The 21,644-nt window shown below is 44.8% G+C and overlaps 1 protein-coding gene across 1 annotated transcript in view; it reads left to right on the plus strand.

Moving 5' to 3' along the window:
• The first annotated feature begins 7,301 nt into the window (after window positions 1–7,301).
• ADRA1B (adrenoceptor alpha 1B) overlaps window positions 7,302–21,644 on the plus strand; it is a 56,348-nt gene continuing 42,005 nt past the window's right edge. The window contains exon 1 of the mRNA XM_082256637.1: window positions 7,302–8,552. Coding sequence (XP_082112763.1) covers window positions 7,595–8,552 — 958 coding nt within the window. The 5' untranslated portion in view covers window positions 7,302–7,594. The remainder of the gene's footprint in view (window positions 8,553–21,644) is intronic.

Genomic DNA, 21,644 nt, shown 5'->3' on the forward strand with positions numbered 1-21,644 from the left:
TTCCTGGAGCTCCCTCAGCAAGGACATATGAGAAAATTGATCACGGTTAAGCAACCAATTTTTCGTCCAGGAGGTCCGCTTCTTCTTCCTATTGCTCGTACGTCGTCTCAGAGCCAAAACTCCAACACTAACGACAGCAACGGACGAATTCACGGTCGCCATAATAAATTCTCGAACGATGTCTCGGAAAATAGCGAAATGTCGTCAACCAAACAAATGCTACCGAAATCAGCGCGAGATGCCCAGAAGGGTCACGGCCAAACACTCACTTCCTCTTTTGTAGCGGCGAACGTGCGTGGAACGTAGTGACGTCATTTTCTGTCGGAAGACAAATGTCCTGGGCAAGTTTAGAGCACTTTTCAACAGACAAACAACAAACACACCAGCCGCGAACATTTGTAGGACGTTCTGTCGGCCGACGATCGGTACGTGTGTACGGGGCTTAAGACTGATAGTTCTTCCTCAATTGTGTGCTGTTACTGAGACTGGTAGTTCTTCATCAATTGTGTGCTGATACTGGGTCACAGAGACTGGTAGTTCTTCATCAATTGTGTCCTGCTACTGAGACATTAGACTGGTAGTTCTTTCTCAATCGTGTGCTGCTACTGAGACACTGAGTGCCGGTTCACACATATGCGTTGCGGGAACCCTGGGAATCCACTGCGGGTTCCCACATTGCACTCGACTCGCAGGCAGTTCACACTGCCATATGCGAATCGCTGGGGGTGTCAATACAAAGTTAACGACACCCCCAGATCAGTTCTCATATCACAGCATGAACTGTCAATTCGGACATGGATCAGTACGCATAGGTGTGAACACCCATGCGATCCGATTCTTGTGCGGACTAAAAAAAGGGTCCTGTGCAACTTTGGAGAGAATGCGATGCAAATTCAGCCATACAATCTGTATGGCTGAATTCGCAATGCACAGACATCGCATGTGATTTGCAGAGCAGTACGCTGCAAATCACATGCGATGTCTGACATCGCATATGTGTGAACAAGCACTGAGACTGGTAGTTCTTCCACAATTGTGTGCTGCTCCTGGGACACAAAGATTGGTAGTTCGTTATCAATTGTGTGCTGCTACTGGGACACAGACTGTGAGTTCTTCATCAATTGTGTCCTGCTACTGGGGCACTGAGACTGGTAGTTCTTCATCAATTGTGTCCTGCTACTGGGGCACTGAGACTGGTAGATCTTCCTCAGTTGTGTGCTGCTACTGGGACACTGAGACTGGTATTCTTCATCAATTGTGTGATAATACTGCGACATTGAGACAGGTAGTTCTTCATCAATTGTGTGCTGCTACTAGGACACTGACTGGGAGTTCTTGATCAATTGTGTCCTGCTACTGAGACACTGAGACTGGTAGTTCTTCATCAATTGTGTGCTGCTACTGGGGCACTGAGACTGGTAGTTCTTCCTCAATTGTGTGCTGCTGATACTGGAAAACTGAGACTTGTAGTTCTTCATTAATTGTGTGCTGCTACTGTGAGTGACAGAGACTGGTAGTTCTTCCTCAATTGTGTGTTGCAACTGGGACACTGAGACTGGTAGTTCTTCATGAATCGTGTGTTGCAATTGGGACACTGAGACTGGTAGTTCTTCATCAATTGTGTGCTGCTACTGGGACATTGAGACTGGTAGTTCTTTATGAATCGTGTGTTGCAACTGGGACACTGAGACTTGTAGTTCTTCATTAATTGTGTGTTGCTACTGTGAGTGACAGAGACTGGTAGTTCTTCCTCAATTGTGTGCTGCTATTGGGACACTGAGACTGGAAGTTCTTCCTCAATTGTGTGCTGCTACTGGGGCACTGATACTGGTAGTTCTTCCTCAATTGTGTGTTGCAACTGGGACACTGAGACTCGAAGTTCTTCCTCAATTGTGTGTTGCAACTGGGACACTGAGACTGGTAGTTCTTCATGAATCGTGTGTTGCAATTGGGACACTGAGACTGGTAGTTCTTCATCAATTGTGTGCTGCTGATACTGGGACACTGAGACTGGTAGTTCTTCATCAATTGTGTGCTGCTGATACTGGGACACTGAGACTGGTAGTTCTTCATTAATTGTGTGCTGCTGATACTGGGACACTGAGACTGGTAGTTCTTCATTAATTGTGTGCTGCTACTGGGACATTGAGACTGGTAGTTCTTCATTAATTGTGTGCTGCTACTGGGACAGAGACTGGTAGTTCTTCCTCAATTGTGTGCTGCTACTGGGACACTGATACTGGTAGTTTTTATCAATTGTGTGCTGCTACTGGGACACTGATACTGGTAGTTTTTATCAATTGTGTGCTGCTACTGGGACACTGATACTGGTAGTTTTTATCAATTGTGTGCTGCTACTGGGACACTGATACTGGTAGTTTTTATCAATTGTGTGCTGCTACTGGGACACTGATACTGGTAGTTTTTATCAATTGTGTGCTGCTACTGGGACACTGAGACTGGTAGTTTTCATCAATTGTGTGCTGCTACTGGGACACTGAGACTGGTAGTTCTTCCTCAATTGTGTGTTGCAACTGGCAATTGTGTGCTGCTACAGGGACACTGAGACTGGTAGTTCTTCCTCAATTGTGTGCTGATACTGAGACACTGAGACTGGTAGTTCTTCCTCAATTGTGTGCTGATACTGAGACACTGAGACTGGTAGTTCTTCCTCAATTGTGTGAAGCTACTGGGACACCAAGGCTGGTAGTTCTTCATCAATTGTGTGCTGCTACTGGGACATTGAGACTGGTAGTTCTTTATGAATCGTGTGTTGCAACTGGGACACTGAGACTTGTAGTTCTTCATTAATTGTGTGTTGCTACTGTGAGTGACAGAGACTGGTAGTTCTTCCTCAATTGTGTGCTGCTATTGGGACACTGAGACTGGAAGTTCTTCCTCAATTGTGTGCTGCTACTGGGGCACTGATACTGGTAGTTCTTCCTCAATTGTGTGTTGCAACTGGGACACTGAGACTCGAAGTTCTTCCTCAATTGTGTGTTGCAACTGGGACACTGAGACTGGTAGTTCTTCATGAATCGTGTGTTGCAATTGGGACACTGAGACTGGTAGTTCTTCATCAATTGTGTGCTGCTGATACTGGGACACTGAGACTGGTAGTTCTTCATCAATTGTGTGCTGCTGATACTGGGACACTGAGACTGGTAGTTCTTCATTAATTGTGTGCTGCTGATACTGGGACACTGAGACTGGTAGTTCTTCATTAATTGTGTGCTGCTACTGGGACATTGAGACTGGTAGTTCTTCATTAATTGTGTGCTGCTACTGGGACAGAGACTGGTAGTTCTTCCTCAATTGTGTGCTGCTACTGGGACACTGATACTGGTAGTTTTTATCAATTGTGTGCTGCTACTGGGACACTGATACTGGTAGTTTTTATCAATTGTGTGCTGCTACTGGGACACTGATACTGGTAGTTTTTATCAATTGTGTGCTGCTACTGGGACACTGATACTGGTAGTTTTTATCAATTGTGTGCTGCTACTGGGACACTGATACTGGTAGTTTTTATCAATTGTGTGCTGCTACTGGGACACTGAGACTGGTAGTTTTCATCAATTGTGTGCTGCTACTGGGACACTGAGACTGGTAGTTCTTCCTCAATTGTGTGTTGCAACTGGCAATTGTGTGCTGCTACAGGGACACTGAGACTGGTAGTTCTTCCTCAATTGTGTGCTGATACTGAGACACTGAGACTGGTAGTTCTTCCTCAATTGTGTGCTGCTATAGGGACACTGAGACTGGTAGTTCTTCCTCAATTGTGTGCTGATACTGAGACACTGAGACTGGTAGTTCTTCCTCAATTGTGTGCTGATACTGAGACACTGAGACTGGTAGTTCTTCCTCAATTGTGTGAAGCTACTGGGACACCAAGGCTGGTAGTTCTTCATCAATTGTGTGCAGCATCAGTGCCCATGAGTACAGCATCAGTGCCCATCAGTACAGCATCAGTGCCCATTAGTGCAGCCTATCAGTGCAGTCTGATCAAGGCACATCAGTGAAGGAGAAAAATTACTTATTTAGAAAAGTTTATAACATATTTACTAAGAAAAAACATTTTTTTTTTCAAAATTGTCTGTGTTTTTTCAATTGTTTGGCAAAAATAAAAAATCTAGTGTTGATTAACCACTTTACCACCGGAGGATTTTGCTGTCTTCCGTCCAGGCCACTTTTTGCGATTCGGCGCTGTGCGACTTCAACTGACAATTGCGCGGTCGTGCGACGCCATACCCAAACGAAATTTACGTCCTTTTTTTCCCACAAACAGAGCTTTCTTTTGGTGGTATTTGATCACCTGTGCGATTTTTACTTTTTGCGCTATAAACAAAAAAAAGCGTTTATTTTGAAAAAATAACAATATTTTTAACATTTTTTTTATATGAAATTCCCCCCAAAAAAGATGTAAAAACCAATTTTTTAAAAATTTTTTGGCCAATTTGTTTTCTGCTACCTATGTTTGGTAAAAAAAAATCGCAATAAGCGTATTTTGATTGGTTTGCGCAAAAGTTATTGCGTTTACTAACAAAGGGAAAGATTTCTGTCATTTTTGGTGTTTTTTTTTTAACGCGTAATGGCGGCGATCTGCGATTTTTTTTGTGGGACTGCGACATTGCAGCGGACAGATCGGACCCTTGACTGACATTTTTGACACTTTTGGGGGTACCAGTGACATTACTGCAGTAATCAGTGCTATATATATGCACTGTTACTGTAAAAATTACACTGGCAGGGAAGGGGTTAATTTTATTGGAGAGGGAGGGGTTAATGTATGCCTGGTGCTTACTGACGTGTAGGGGGGGGAGGTGACTGTGTGAGCCAGGGACAGATCGGATGTCCAGCTATGCTGAACAGTCTGATCTGTCACTCCCTGTCACTATGGAGATCCGTCCGCTTGTGTTTACACAGGCGGGCGGATCTCCACACTAGATCCCCGGCGATCGGGGCAGAGCAGCGGCGATCGCCGCTGCTCCTCCCCTGGCCCGACTCCCGCTGTGAATGAAAACAGCGGGAGCGAGCCTCCGGCGGCGCGCAAGCGCCGCCCAGAAGGGGGAGTGTCTGACGACGTTAATACTACGTCATCAGACGATAATGAGCCACTCTGCCGCAGTAGTATTACTGTGAGCAGACGTAAAGTGGTTAAATACCAGCAAAAGAAAGGTCTAAGTCCCCGTTCACACTGGGGCGACCTGTGAGGCGACCTGGTCGCCTCACAGGTCGCCGTAGATCGCCTTCCATAGGGAAGCTGCGGACCCGTTCTAATAGGAGCGACACAAGTCGCTCCGACTTAGAAAAAGGGTCCGGAGCTTCTTTGGGGCGACCGTCATAGACTTCAATGTTATGAAGTCTGTGCCGGCCGCTCCGAGGTCGCGGCGCGCTGCTCGCACCGCGACCTTAGAGGTCGCCCCTGGAAGTCGGATCGCCCCAGTGTGAACGGGGCCTATCAGTCTAAAAAAAAATGATAAAAATGTTGTTTAGGTATAGTGTTGCATGACCGCGCAATTGTCATTCAAAGTGTGACATCTGGCAGGCAGTAAAGCGGTATTAATCCCCAAAGCAAACATTTATTATACTGCAGCTTACCAATTCCTAGATGTGATGGCTGCATTAGTTTTCTTTTTTAAGGCTTTCTTTGCTTTATTTTTATTTAGTGATCCAACCAGTATGTTTTTTTTTTTTACAGCTATACAAGTTCTCTTGCAGTTACAGGGATGAGACAAATCATTTAACTCTGGCAGTGGTGCTAACGATGATCAGTGTTTTATTAATTTATGCAAAGCCTTTATCGAAAAAAATGTTTTGCAACTGCTTAAAAACTGTTCGCTGGAATTTGGCAACAACAACACATTATATCACTTCCCAATTTTTAATCTGCATACGAGAATTTTCCTAACTTTAGTAAACTCTTCATATTTGATATGAGACTAGCAAGGAAAAAAATAACGGATCATTCGTCTGATAATCTCATCATGTGTACCAGGCATAATACAGGAGGTGTGCTACTGTCCAGAGATCACCAGGTGATAACAGAAGGGTAAAAGCTTAAAAAAGAAAACAAATGCAGCCACCACATCTAATCACCGTCTTTTAAGTCTTCTAAGCCACCGTATCTAATTATTGGTAAGCTGCAATATATTACATTTTCCATTTTTGGTTTAATACCGCTTTATTAAGCCTTCTATGAAAGTGACTATTTTTTACAAACACAATTATAATCAGGTTCGAATCCCAACCACGACACTACCTGCCTGGAGTTTGCATGTTCTCCCTGTGCCTGCGTGGGTTTCCTCCAGTTGCTCCGGTTTCCTCCCACACTCCAAAGACATGCTGATAAGTTAATTGACTCCTGTCTAATTTAACCCTAAAGGCCCGTACACATGTGCAGATTGTTGGCCGAAAATGTTCGGCCGCCGAACGATCGGCCGATTTTCGGCTTGTTAGTATGATGCTTCCGACAGCCGACAGCGCACTTTCGGCCGAACAGAATCTGTCGTGCAAACATTAAAATTTTTGTATGCCGACACCAGAACGGCCGATTGTTCGCCAGTCAGTACAGATTTCGGCCGACAGACAGCAGATTTGCAAGACTGGGCATGCTCAGAAAAGAAAAAAGACAAGGAAAGTTAACCATCACATGACATCACTTCTGCAGTCGGCTGTTGTTGGCCGACAAAATTCGTGTGCAGTCTTTTGCACTTTTCAACAGACACAACAGCCCTCGGACAAAAGACGGCCGATCGTTCGGCCGACGATCGGTACGTGTGTACAGGGCTTTATATGCGTATGTATGAATGTGAGTTAGGGACCTTAGATTGTAAGCTCCTTGGGGGTAGGGGCTGATGTGATCATACAAAGTAGATATAAAGCGCTGCATAAATTGACGGCGCTATATAAGTACCTGAAATAAATAAATAAAATAAATAATCCTACAACAGGTAGATCTGAGAAGTGTAAGCACAGGATTACAGTCAAATGTCAACTTTTAAGTGAACAATCAGGTTTGACTTTGAGCCAAGGAAGTCAGTTAACCACTTCATACCTTGGGTGGCCCCAGTAAAGATTTCTGTACCTGTTATTGGGTCCCCTCCGGCAAAGAAGATGATAATTAAAACACACAATCCAAGCCCTGACTGCAGCTGGCAGCGAACTGTCAAAGCTCGCAGCCACTTTGCTGGGCTTTTCATTTAGTCAGCTGCGCCCTCTAGTGTTCACTCCCAATCCCTGCTCTGTCCTCGTGATGTCACTGGAAAGAAAAGCAGCTGCTGAAAGTGATTTCTCCCGGAGATGGTTAGTGCAAGCAGCATGCCATGCCACTTCCAGAGCAGAGGTCCCGATCTCCTGAGATCACACTTTCACTCTTTGGTCTCAGCATCTTCACGTGATCCAGAGGAGGACATCATCATCATCATCCTCCTCATCATCATCATCATCATCAGGACTCCTAAGAATTGAAGTAACTCTACAAAAAGTTGAGAATGAGATTTTTCCCTGAGCTACCCCAGCTTTGCCTGAACTGCACCATGCTCTAGATTATTCCCTGGTGATCACCTGCTTCAGCACCCACATTGTAGTGCCTATGGATGACTTTTCAAACACAACAGTGGGTGAGAACTTTTCAGTTCTTCCCTTTTCTCTGAATGTCTCCTGGGACAATGGAAGTTCCATAGACCACAACCAAACGGATGCTAATAGGACTCTACTGCAGGTAGACTTTACAAGGGCTATGCTCCTTGGATTCACCTTGGGAGCCTTTATATGCGTGGCCATCGTGGGCAACATCATGGTCATCATCTCTGTGGTGGCCAATAGGCAGTTGAGGATCCCCACCAACTATTTGATAATCAACTTGGCCATTGCTGACCTTCTACTTAGCACCACCGTTTTACCTTTCTCCTCAACCCTTGAGATTGTGGACGCTTGGGTATTTGGGAGGATATTCTGTGACATTTGGGCAGCCATGGATGTTCTGTGCTGCACTGCCTCAATTTTTAGCCTCTGCGCCATTTCTATCGACAGGTACATAGGCGTTCGCTACTCTCTTCAGTACCCTACTATAGTGACCAGGAAAAGGGTCTTGCTGGCTTTACTCTGTGTCTGGATATTGTCTATAGTGATCTCCATTGGACCCTTACTAGGATGGAAGCAGCAGACAGCTACTGATGAGTATGTGTGTAATATTACAACAGAGCCTTTCTATGCCATCTTCTCCTCCCTGGGCTCCTTCTTCATCCCTCTTGTTGTCATCTTGGTGATGTACTGTAGAGTCTATGTGGTAGCCAAGAGGATCACCAAGAACTTAGAGGCTGGGGTGATGAAAGAGAGGATGGACTCCAAAGAGCTGACCCTAAGGATTCACTGCAGGAATATGAATGATGGCACCCCTAACAGTAAAAATAAAAACCAACAGACTCGCAGCTCCTTGTCCGTGAGACTCCTTAAATTCTCCAGGGAGAAGAAAGCTGCCAAGACACTTGGGATTGTGGTGGGCTTGTTCATCCTGTGCTGGCTGCCATTCTTCACCTCTCTACCTTTAGGTAAGCATCAAGTATAAAAGAGGTGCGCTCATTCAGCACCTACCCTAAAAAGCAACGTGTATTCTTGTTTGATGCTAATGCATTAAAGTAGAGTTCTACATAAAATGTTTCTTTTAGTTTTGGACAGAGTTGTATAAAGTACTCGAAACCCATACTTGAGTAAAAGTACAAGTGCTCAATCAAAAAGTGACTTGAGTGGAAGTGCTCGATCAAAAAGTGACTTGAGTAGAAGTGGAAGTGCTCGATCAAAAAGTGACTTGAGTAGAAGTACTAAAGTATTCAACATTTTTTGTACTTAAGTATTGCAAGTAGTTTTTTTTTTTTTTTATTTTGCTACTCAAGTACTGAAAGTAAAAGTACAAGTACTGTGTTATGTAGTTATTGAAGAAAGAAGTCAAAAGTTTGAACATCATATTGTTTTTTATTATTTCAAATGCAGCTTTTATTTATACATACAGTAGCTTTTATTTTTGTATGCGCTGATAATACACATGTTTTGAGCTTCATGAAACCTGCCATCTACTGTTCTGGCAGTGGTAATTTTTATAATTGTAACGAGTAACTATGCAGCACAAAAAAAAAAAAATATCGGAGTAGAAGTATTGAAATCATCGAAAAAATGTAGTGAAGTAAAAGTGGAAGTAGGAGAAAACAATTCTACTCCAGGAAAATACAGATACCGCCTTTCGGTACTTAAGTACAGTAGTGAAGTAGTTCTACTTAGTTACTATACATCTCTGGTTTTGGATAGAAGAAAGGTTTAGGTCCGCTATCAGGACTCGGTGACCCTGGTGGAAAATTCCCAAAGGCAAGGGCTTAGCAAGTGGTTGTAAACCTCAGAGGTCAAATATGAACAAAGCATATCCCTCTATAGTGTGTACTTGTCTCAGTTAGAAGCAATAAGGGGTTGATTTACTAAAACTGGAGAGTGCAAAATCTGGTTCAGCTCTGCATAGAAACCAAATAGCTTCCAGGTTTTTTGTCAAAGTTTAACTGAACAAGCTGAAGTTAAAAGCTGATTGGCTACAATGCACAGCTGCATCCCAAAGGTGAGGGCTTAGCAAGTGGTTATAAACCTCAGACGTCAAATACGAACAAAGCATATCCCTCTATAGTGTGTACTTGTCTCAATTAGGAGCACTAAGGGGTTGATTTACTAAAACTGGAGAGTGCAAAATCTGGTTCAGCTCTGCATAGAAACCAAATAGCTTCCAGGTTGTTTGTCAAAGTTTAAATGAACAAGCTGAAGGTAAACGCTGATTGGCTACCATGCACAGCTGCATCAGATTTTGCACTCTCCAGATTTAGTAAATCAACTCCTAAAGGAGGCCATACACAGTGCAAATGTCTTTCCTGCAACAAATTAGCACGATTCCCCCATCAACACAGACACAGGCAATTGTCTTCTCCTGGCGGAGGCGGGTGAGGGAAGCCATCCTCGCTGGGAGAAGACAGTGATTATCGCTAGCAGCTATAGCAGCAGCTAGCGATAATCTTAAGAGAATCCGGCAGGCTGGTTGTACCCAAGTTAATCGTTCGATCGCTCAACTTGGTACATTCAGCCTGCCCAATAACGGTTTGAATCTCAGCCGGTTCCTGCTGAACTGGCTGAGAGTCAAACTGCGTATGGCAGGCCTAAGTGTCATTTTTATGATGCTTGGTTCCTCTGTTATCAGCACGAGTCACTTCTGACAGGTTTTCCTGATGCCAAGAAAAAAATGGTGACAAGGGAGGGCTTTCTAGATGATTGACAGCCTCAGTTCCATTCCTGTGTGGAGGGGGGGGGTGTATGCCTTCCCTCCAATCAGCTTTCAGAGCTCTCCTCATTGAGCTCTGCAGAGTGTAGCTTCAGCACTCTGCCCCCTTTTTCCAGAAGCTTAGGCAGGTTGTGTAAATTCTGGACTTTGTAGGGATATAGAGAAAAGAAGACTGCAAGTAAACAGGTACAACTTACGTGAGAGGATTTGTTTCATCTCTTTGTATCCCTTTGACTGGGTATATTTGAGGGTTTATAACCACTTTAACTTTAACGTTCCCCTCCCTCAAATCTGTATATTACTATGGACAATCAGCTAGGAGTCATCAATCAAGGTTCTATGTGCCTCCTAATTGATTGTTCATAGCAATATATTGAGGGTTTTGTTAAAGCCGACCTTCATCCCTTTCAATAACGTTACATAATTCCACTTAGCCCCCCCCCCCCCATCCTTTCATTTTGAAATACCTTTTTTATGGGACCCAGTTGCACACCTCCTGCTTTCTCGCCTAGATGACAATGACGTCATGCAGCTGTCACAGCCTCCTGGGATTCCATGTCACAAATGGCCGGAGGCTTTGGGGCATTCTCCACAGCACTAAGCATGTACTAGGCGATCTACCCCAGGCTCTGCAAGCACTGTGGTCATCAACAGGGGGGCAAGCTGCAAGAACTAGTAAAGGAGGCCATAGATTATGCGATTTTCTTGCAGTGACTGTGTTGGTGGAGGAATCCCTTGGAGCTATTGTGGTCTCCTGACTGGGGAGGGTTGGAGGGGACCTGGGAGAACACAGTGATTACTGCTAATGGCTAAAGCCACTGGCTGTATTTGCATGCTAAAAATCCAACATGTTGGTTGTAACCAAGTTGATCGATGGATCAGCTTGATCTTGGCTGGTCACTGCTAAACCATCCAAGATTTGATCCATCTATAGCTGGCTTAAGCCTTCATTCACACGTGTGTGATTTTTGATGTGTGATTTTGGACAACTAAAGTCGCATGACAAGTCCCACCCCATGTTCTTTAATAATACCTGTTCATATTTGTGGGTCTTAAAGTCACAGTGACTTTAAAAAGGCTCCAGTTCTTTTTTTGTGCGACTTTTATTCAACTTGAGTGCTATAGACTGCAATGTAAACCCTCAAAGGTCCCACCTGAATGTTATACATGAGGCAGTTGTGCAACAGTTGTCCATTATCATTGGTCAAAGCCAAATCTCATCCAAGTTCCACCCATCTAAAATTGCATCAAAGTTGCGCCAAAGTCGCACTCCAAAGTCCAAAGTAAATGGAGCCCAAAAGACAGCCAGCTCCCTAATGATGTAAGAAGAGAGGATGGCGGTGAAGGTCCCGGGATTACGCAGCAGAGCAGTAGATTACATCAGACAATGCTGATTTCACTGGGCGTGTATGTTTTTTGGGGACAGCAGATGAGATAAAAAGGGAAAGAAATAAAAATTAGGGGTGGAGTGAAGTTCCTCTTTAACAGAATTACCTTGCGGCTGATGCTTAAGTATCTGGGCATGGCTGGGCAAGGAAGGGCATCATTATGCTGCAGTTATAAATAGCAATAAAAACCTGGTTGGGGTCAAGCCAGTTCCAAAGAAAAAAAAGGTAGAGTTTCACTGTACATTTCCTATGGCTGTGATGAGAGCTGAGCTAATTATATGGTGTCACGAGTCTGCATACACATACATCAGCAGCTGTTTATTTATGTATATCTGAAGCCAAGTTTTTTTTTCCCTTTATAGTAGGGAAAGGTTAAGTGCTATCATGTTTCGTTTTGGTATCTTGGTCCCATTGTGAGTTTTCTTTTATTTTCTGAGTCAGAGACTCAACAGGAAGTAAGAGGAAATCTCTCCAAGCCATAAAATGATTGATTGCACATCAATATTCTGCCACTTTGCACTGGGACTTTTTTTTATTTTCTTTAATTTGTTTGTCTTCTCATTTGCCACTTGCATTTATGTTATGTGTCTTTTTTTAATTTGGATTGTAGGGTGTGGATTGTAGGGTGTGGATCTTCAGGCCTACCCTGAAGTCTAGGGGGAGAATGTGTGGCCCCTTTAGGTTCCATCCTCCCCTGCTTTGGGGAAGGAGTGGTATCTCCTCGGCAGAGCCCCTCTCCTAATACTTGTTGGTCAGCTTCAGCTAACCATGAGGAAAGGGGTCCATTGGACCTTTTGGCTAGTTGGATCTAAGTGTCCCCATCAGGAGTCTTGTGCCCTGCGGGAGTGGGGGGGGGGCGTTGGGTGTCAGGGAAGGGTCCTTCCTGTTCGGGATGGGATCATATGACACTATGGGGTTGATTTACTAAAGGTAAATAGATTGTGCACTTTGCAAAGCAAGTGCAGTTGCTCCAGAGCTTAGTAAATGAGCAGAATCTCTGCTTACCATCATCCAATCACGTGCAAGCAAAAATGCTGTTTTTTTTATTTTCCTTGCATTTGATTTGATGCATTTGATTTCGGTATTTTTTGCAAAGTGAAGCTTTATCTCATTTACTAAGCTCTGGAGCAACTACCCATTGCAAAGTGCACAGTCTGTTTGCCTTTAGTAAAGTAACCACAATTACTCACTATAAGAGGTTGATTTACTAAAGGCAAATAGACTGTGCACTTTTCAAAGGGCAGTTGCACTCTGCAAAAGCAGTTTCCCCAGCACTTAGTAAATGAGCAGAAGCCCTACTGACTTCCATCTTCCAATCACGTGCAAGCAAAAATACCTTTTTTTTTTTTTTTTTTGCGCGTGCTTGGGTGCTCTTTGCAAAGTGAAGCTTTATCTCATCTACTAAGCTCTGGAGCTACTACCCTTTGCAAAGTTCACAGTCTTTTTGCCGTTAGTAAATCAACCCCAATAACTCACTCTAAGGGGTTGATTTACTAAAGGCAAATACATTGTGCACTTTGCAAAGGGCAGCTGCACTTTGCAAGAGCAGTTTCTCCAGAGCTTAGTAAATGAGCAGAAGCTCTGCTGACTTCCATCATCCAATCACGTGCAAGCAGAAATCCAGTTTTATTTATTCTCTGTGCACGTGATTGGGTATTTTTTGCAAAGTGAAGCTTTACCTCATTTACTAAGCTTTGGAGCAACTGCACTTGAAGAGTGCAAATGCCCTTTGCAAAGTGCCCAGCCTATTTGCCTTTAGTAAATCATCAACCCCTAAGTGCACGTCTTTGTGTGTGTTTTACATTCACTTTTTTTGTACACTCTGATGTCTAGTTTTTGCCTCCCACACCCCAGGGACATAGACAGAAATAAAACTGCAAAGATAGATAGATAGATAGATAGATAGATAGATAGATAGATAGATAGATAGATAGATAGATAGATAGATAGATAGATAGATAGATAGATAGATGGATGGATGGATGGATGGATGGATGGATGGATGGATGGATGGATGGATGGATGGATGGATGGATGGATGGATGGATGGATGGATAGATAGATAGATGGATACTTTTTTTAACATTTGAGTGTTTCCAGAAAATATTGGCTAAAAATCAATGATGCTTATAACCTCCAATCCTTATGGAGGAAAAATATCTGGAGTTTGTTATAGGTAGCAAACACCTTGGTTTTCTTTTTTTGTTTTTTACAGTCCTTGTGGTTTAAGTTCATTTATAACATCAGTACATGTTCCTACTTAGCACAGCTGAAGAAAAGACAAACTCTGAGTTATGTAACAGGCATAGGGCATATAACAATGATGTGCAGTAATTTATAGAAAGCAAATGGAATAGAACGTTCATATAGAAAAGTGAAAACAATGAAATTCCATAGTAAACTGGCTGCTGTAAGTTAATATGGTAAAATACACTTCACTGTTGGGAAAATGAGAAATTTCACTAAAAAACATTGCTACTTTGGAGTGGCAAAGGGCTGCTTTTTTTATTAAGTTTTTGGTGCTTTTTATTTAAAAAAAAAGTCCCCTTTAAGCCTTTGCTGTCCACCAAACATACAAAAACATCCTGGTTGCAAATGGTTAAAACAAGCTTATGACTGCACCCATGAGCGTGGTATCATTTTTTGCAGCCAGTGATTGGCTGTTCAGTAAAAGAGATCTGGGCAGCTGGTAGGGCTGGTCGAAGACGTTGTGCTGCCTGGGTCCAAGAATAAAAGTGTAGTATTTTGACAGGCTAGGGTAGTATTTTGACAGGCTAGGGTAGTATATAGACAGGCTAGGGTAGTATATGGACAGGCTAGGGTAGTATAGAGATAGGCAAGGTTACTATATGGGCAGGCTAGGGTAGTATATAGACAGGATAAGGTAGTATATGGACAAGCTACGGTAGTATATGGGCAGGCTAGGGTAGTATATAGACAGGCTAGGGTAGTATATGGACAGGCTAGGGTAGTATAGAGATAGGCAAGGTTACTATATGGGCAGGCTAGGGTAGTATATAGACAGGATAAGGTAGTATATGGAAAGGCTAGGGTAGTATATGGACAGGCTAGGGTAGTATATGGACAAGCTACGGTAGTATATAGACAGGCTAGGGTAGTACATGAACAGGCTAGGGTAGTATATGGACAGGCTAGGGTAGTATATGGACAAGCTACGGTAGTATATAGACAGGCTAGGGTAGTATATGGACAGGCTAGGGTAGTATATGGACAAGCTACGGTAGTATATAGACAGGCTAGGGTAGTATATGGACAGGCTAGGGTAGTATATGGACAGGCTAGGGTAGTATATAGACAGGCTAGGGTAGTATATGGACAGGCTAGGGTAGTATATGGACAGGCTAGGGTAGTATATAGATAGGCTAGGGTAGTATATGGACAGGCTAGGGTAGTATATGGACAGGCTAGGGTAGTATATAGACAGGCTAGGGTAGTATATGGACAGGCTAGGGTAGTATATGGACAGGCTAGGGTAGTATATAGACAGGCTAGGGTAGTATATGGACAGGCTAGGGTAGTATATGGACAGGCTAGGGTAGTATATAGATAGGCTAGGGTAGTATATGGACAGGCTAGGGTAGTATATGGACAGGCTAGAGTAGTATATGGACAGGCTAGGGTAGTATATGGACAGGCTAGGGTAGTATATGGACAGGCTAGGGTAGTATATAGACAGGCTAGGGTAGTATATGGGCAGCTTAGGGTAGTATATGGACAGGCTAGGGTAGTATATGGACAGGCTAGGGCAGTATATATACAGCCTAGGGAAGTATATAGACAGGCTAGAGTAGTATATGGACAGGCTAGGGTAGTATATGGACAGGCTAGTGTATTATATAGACAGGCTAGGGTGGTATATGGACAGGCTAGGGTGGTATGTAGACAGGCTAGGGTGGTTTGTAGACAGGCTAGAGTAGTATATAGATAGGCTAGGGCAGTATAGGGGTGGGATAGGGTAGTATATGGACAGGCTTTGGTAGTATATTGACAGGCTAGGGTAGTATATGGACAGGCTAAGGTAGTATATAGACAGGCTAGGGTATTATATGGACAGGCTAGGGTAGTATATGGGCAGGCTAGGGTAGTATATAGACAGGCTAGGACAGTATAGTGGTGGGCTAGGGCAGTATAGGGGTGGGCAAGGGCAGTATAGGGGTGGGCAAGGGTAGTATAGGGGTGGGCTAGGGTAGTATAGAGGCAGGCTAGGGTAGTATATTGGCAAGCTAGGACTGTATAGTGATTTTGAGCATGACAGGTTATGCAACATTTGGCCATCCAGCAGATCAGCAGCCACTGCCAGAAAAATGCTGGACACCTTTCGTGTCCTGGCACACAGAACTAACTTATATTACCTCTCTGTTGTTCTCTCCCACAGTCTTCAGTGCCTAGTCTCACGCATGCACCAGAGCAGAAGAAGGGGGGCTGGGTGTAAGGCCAGCTGCACCCCTCCCTCCAGTTCCACCCAATAGAAATGCAAGCTGCACCCAAATATCAGCTGCTGTCAGAGCCGGTGGGGAAGGGATCTTTCATTGCTATCTCCTGTAGGTACCCCGCCCCCAGCAGCACACACACCTGAGCTCTTCATGTGTGCTCGGGTGTTTAACAGCTGGTGTTAGGCTGTGTGTGAGCACCCTCGCACCTGGCAACTATGAGTATGCGTGTTGAGGGCAGGGCAGTGGAGCGGCCTGGGGGGGGGGGGGCAGTTGCCACTCTGGGCATCAATTTGCTGCCCCTCTTAAAGTTCTGCCTGGGTCCAATGGATCCAGCGGAACCCATGGAAGGGCCATACCTTGCCACCGGATCACTTTTACTGTAGTGATAAGGGCTGTGCGTGTGATCTGTGCTTGATTAGCTGCAGTGGAGGGCAGGGGAAACTTTGGGGGTCTAATTGGCCCCTGATGTCTCCAGAAAGACTACCTGTTACCTGCTCAAAGCTATCACATAGGAGTCTTGGTAGCCATCTTGTGATAGCAATAAAGTTAAATGGAAAAAAAAATGTAAAAGTGTAAAAAAAATATAAATTTGAAGAAAATAAATAAAAATGATAGCAAAAACATTTAAAAACACCAACCACCTTAACATAATTAATATCTATTTACTTAATACAACATCATATTTTATATTTTACCAATAAATTGAGTATTATATTTGCTTTGCATTAAAGTTAATTTATTATTATTATTATTTCAGTGTATTTTTCCTGAAAATGTGCATTTGACAAATAGCTGCACAAATATTGTGTGACTTAAAAAAAATCCAACAGCCACCATTTCATAGTTCAGAGCCTCTGCTTTCAGAAAACATATAATATTTGTGGGTTTTCTATCATAAAAAAATGCTGATTTTAATCTGTATGTGAAAATATTTAAAATTTTCAGTAAGTAGTTAAAGCATATTCCCTTCCCCCTCTTCAAGCCAAATTCCTCCTGCGTATGTTCTTCCTGTACCCCAGCTCCCACACCGCCATTTTTAGAAATAAAGTCATCGGTGGCCGGCTTCTTCTTCTGCATATTCACTGCCATCAATGACGTTAGAGCCAGAGCTGTGTGAATAACAACATCTCAGGAAAAAAATCCCATTCATATATTTTTTTTATACAGATTTTGCAGTTTTCCTTAGGAGAGTTCCCTGGAAGGCACTGGTGACGAAGCCAAATACCTTTTTTTGCAAACAGCATATTTACTATCAGCATTCAGCAATTATTATTATTGTTGGGAGAAAAGGTCTATCTAAAACAAGTACTGTGGAACTCGGGCCCCTTTAGATGTTTGTTACTATTTGCTACCAAAGTTCCAACATCCTGGCATTTTTCAATAAACCAGGCAATTTCAAAAGGTGTCTGTAGCTTTATTATATTTAATAAATTAATAATAATGTATGTTCCGCAAAAGGGACCAGGGGTGGGGGAACCCCTTACTGATTCAGCATATGTCAGTGTTAAAGGACTTCTATGCGTATACTCAGGGCTTTTTTTCCCAGACAATAAGTGTAGGTACTCCCCCTTTTCAAGTCACCCCTTGTCTTCACCCCCTACCCACCTCTGAACACCGTCTCTTGGTTTCACCCCCTACCCACCTCTGAACACCGTCTCTTGGTTTCACCCCCTACCCACCTCTGAACACTGTCTCTTGGTTTCACCCCCTACCCACCTCTGAACACCGTCTCTTGGTTTCACCCCCCTACCCACCTCTGAGCACCGTCCCTTGATTCCTGCCCCTACCCACCTCTGAGCACCGTCCCTTGGCTCCACCCCTACCCACCTCTTAGCACCGTCTCTTGATTCCACCCCCTTCCCACCTCTGAGCACCACCCCTTGGTTCCAGCCCCCACCCACCTCTGAGCACCATCCCTTGGTTCCACCCCCTGCCCACCTCTTGGCACCGTCCCTTGGTTCCACCCCCTACCCACCTCTGAGCACTGTCCCTTGATTCTACCCCCTAACCACTTCTAAACACTGTCCCTTGAGTCTACCCTCTACTCACCTCTGAGCACCATCCCTTGATTCCATCCCCTACCCACCCCTGAGCACTGTCCCTTGATTCTACCCTCTACTCACCTCTGAGCACCGTCCCTTGATTCCATCCCCTACCCACCTCTGAGCACCGTCACTTGGTTCCATCCCCTACCCACCTCTGAGCACCGTCCCTTGGTTCCACCCCCTACCCACCTCTGAGCACCGTCCCTTGATTCCTGCCCCTACCCACCTCTGAGCACCGTCCCTTGGCTCGACCCCTACCCACCTCTTAGCACCGTCTCTTGATTCCACCCCCTTCCCACCTCTGAGCACCACCCCTTGGTTCCAGCCCCCACCCCCTCTGAGCACCATCCCTTGGTTCCACCCCCTGCCCACCTCTTGGCACCGTCCCTTGGTTCCACCCCCTACCCACCTCTGAGCACTGTCCCTTGATTCTACCCCCTAACCACTTCTAAACACTGTCCCTTGAGTCTACCCTCTACTCACCTCTGAGCACCATCCCTTGATTCCATCCCCTACCCACCCCTGAGCACTGTCCCTTGATTCTACCCTCTACTCACCTCTGAGCACCGTCCCTTGATTCCATCCCCTACCCACCTCTGAGCACCGTCACTTGGTTCCATCCCCTACCCACCGTCCCTTGGTTCCACCCCCTACCCACCTCTGAGCACCGTCCCTTGATTCTACCTTCTACTCACCTCTGAGCACCATCTCTTGATTCCATCCCCTACCCACCTCTGAGAACCGTCACTTGGTTCCATCCCCTACCCACCTCTGAGCACCGTCCCTTGGTTCCACCCCCTACCCACCGTCCCTTGGTTCCACCCCCTACCCACCTCTGAGCACCATCCCTTGATTCTACCCCCTACCCACCTCTCAGCACCGTCCCTTGGTTCCACCCCCTACCCACTTCTGAGCACCGTCCCTTGATTTCACCCCCTACCTAGAGAATACAGAACTAAGCATCATTTTTGTACCTAGCAAATTGTATGGAATTTGCTAATGGAAGGCAGTAAAATAGGTCCCCTGCAGCCGGCACCAATAGACTCCTGCAGCACCAATAGACCTCCCCAGCAACAATAGATCTCCAGAGAAACAATAGATCCATCCCAGCAACTATAGATCCCCACAGCAACAATAGACCCACTTAGCAACAATATATCTTTCCAGAAACAAGAGATTCCTCCCAGCAACAATAGATCCCCACCACAACAACAGGCTCCATCAACAACAATATATCTCCCCCATCAACGATAGATCTTGGAAGCAATTATAGATCTCCCCCAGCAACAATAGATCCCCACAGCAACAACAGACCCCCAAATAACAATAGATCACCCCGGAAACAATAGATCCATTCCAAAAACAATGGATCCCCACAGCAACAATAGATCCACTCAGCAACAATATATCTTCCCAGCAACAATAGATACTTCCCAGCAACAATAGACCCCCCCCCAACTAAATACCCCCAGCAACAATATATCTCTCCAGCAACAATAGATCCCCACCACAACTATAGATCCCCACCACAACTATAGATCCCCACCGCAACTATAGATAGCCACAGCATTAATAGATCTCCCAAGCAACAACAGATCCATCCCAGCAACTACAGATCTCTACAGCAGCTATAGATCTCTGCAGCAACAATAGATTCACTGAGTAACAATAGATTTCCCCAGCAACAATAGATCCCCCCCTCTATCACAGCAATATACCCCCAGCAACAATAGACCCACCCCAGCAACAATAAATCTCCCAGTATCCAGCATCAATTGATTTCCAGCAGCCAGCAACAATAGACCACCACCCCCCCCCCCCCCCGAACAGTAGATTAAACCCCCAGAAATAATAAATCTCCCCTATCAAGAGCAATAGACCTCCCCAGCAACAATAGATCCCCCAGTGACAATACAGCAAGCCCCCAGCAGCCAACATCAACAGATTCAGCAACTCTCCAGCATCCCTTGGCATAACATACTGTACATTCAGTGCTAGAGTTGCGAGAATTGCGTTCCCCTGCGTTCCTGCTGAAAAAAAGCCCCGCCTATACTAGTTCAGCATACATCAGTATTAAATGACTGCAATGCCTATACTCATGCGAGGTCAACTCACTCTCTCCTTTCTGCTACAATCTGTGACCCCCAATACAGACCTCATTGGAGGACTTCTTCAAAGCTCTGTGGACTATGCTAGGGCTAGGCTATAAAAAGATTGCCAAGACCCTGAAACTGAGCTGCAGCACAATGGCCAAGACCATACAGCGGTTTAACAGGACAGGTTCCACTCAGAACAGGCCTCACCATGGTCGACCAAAGCAGTTAAGTGCACGTGCTCAGCGTCATATCAAGTGGTTGTCTATGGGAAATAGATGTATGAGTGCTGCCAGCATTGCTGCAGAGGTTGAAGGGGTGGGGAGTCAGCCTGCCAGTGATCAGACCATACGCTGCACACTGCGTCAAATTGGTCTGCATGGCTGTTGTCCCAGAAAGAAGCCTCTTCTGAAGATGATGCACACGCAAGCCCGCAAACTGAAGACAAGCAGACTAAGGACATGGATTACCGGAACCATATCCTGTGGTTTGATGAGACCAAGATAAACTTATTTGGTTCAGATGGTGTTAAGCGTGTGTTGTGGCAACCAGGTGAGAAGTACAAAGACAAGTGTATCTTGCCTACAATCAAGCATGGTGGTGAGAGTGTCATGGTCTGGGGCTGCATGAGGGCTGTCGGCACTGAGGAACTACAGTTCATTGAGAGAACCATGAATGCCAACATGTACTGTGACATACTGAAGCAGAGCATGATCCCCTCCCTTCGGAGACTGGGCTACAGGGCAGTATTCTAACATGATAACGACTCCTAACACACCTCCATGACGACCACTGCCTTCTTAAAGAATCTGAAGGTAAAAGTGATGGACTGGCTAAGCATGTCTCCAGACCTAAACCCTATTGAGCATCTGTGGGGCATCCTCAAAGGGAAAGTGGAGGAGCGCAAGGTCTCTAACATTCCCCAGTTCCGTGATGTCGTCATGGAGGAGTGGAAGAGGACTCCAGTGGCAACCTGTGAAACTAATGAATTCCATGCCCATGAGGGTTAAGGCAGTGCTGCAAAAAAATGGTGGCTACTCAAAATATTGACACCTTGAACCCAATTTTAACATTTTAACTTAGGGGTGTACTCACTTTGATTGCCAGCAGTTTAGACATTGATGGCTGTATGTTAAGTTATTTTGAGGGGAAAGCAAATTTACACTGTTCTACAAGCTGTACATCACTACTTTATATTGTAGCAAAGTGTAATTTCTTCAGTGTTGTCACATGAAAATATATAATAAAATATTTACAAAAATGTGAGGGGTGTACTCACATTTGTGAGATACTGTAGATCAGGCATGTCCAACCTGCGGCCCGGAACCTCAGGCAATGCGGCCCACTGCCCCCTG

This window comes from Pelophylax lessonae, assembly GCF_965119305.1.
Source record: "Pelophylax lessonae genome assembly, chromosome: 4".
In the NCBI taxonomy this organism is placed as follows: domain Eukaryota; kingdom Metazoa; phylum Chordata; class Amphibia; order Anura; family Ranidae; genus Pelophylax; species Pelophylax lessonae.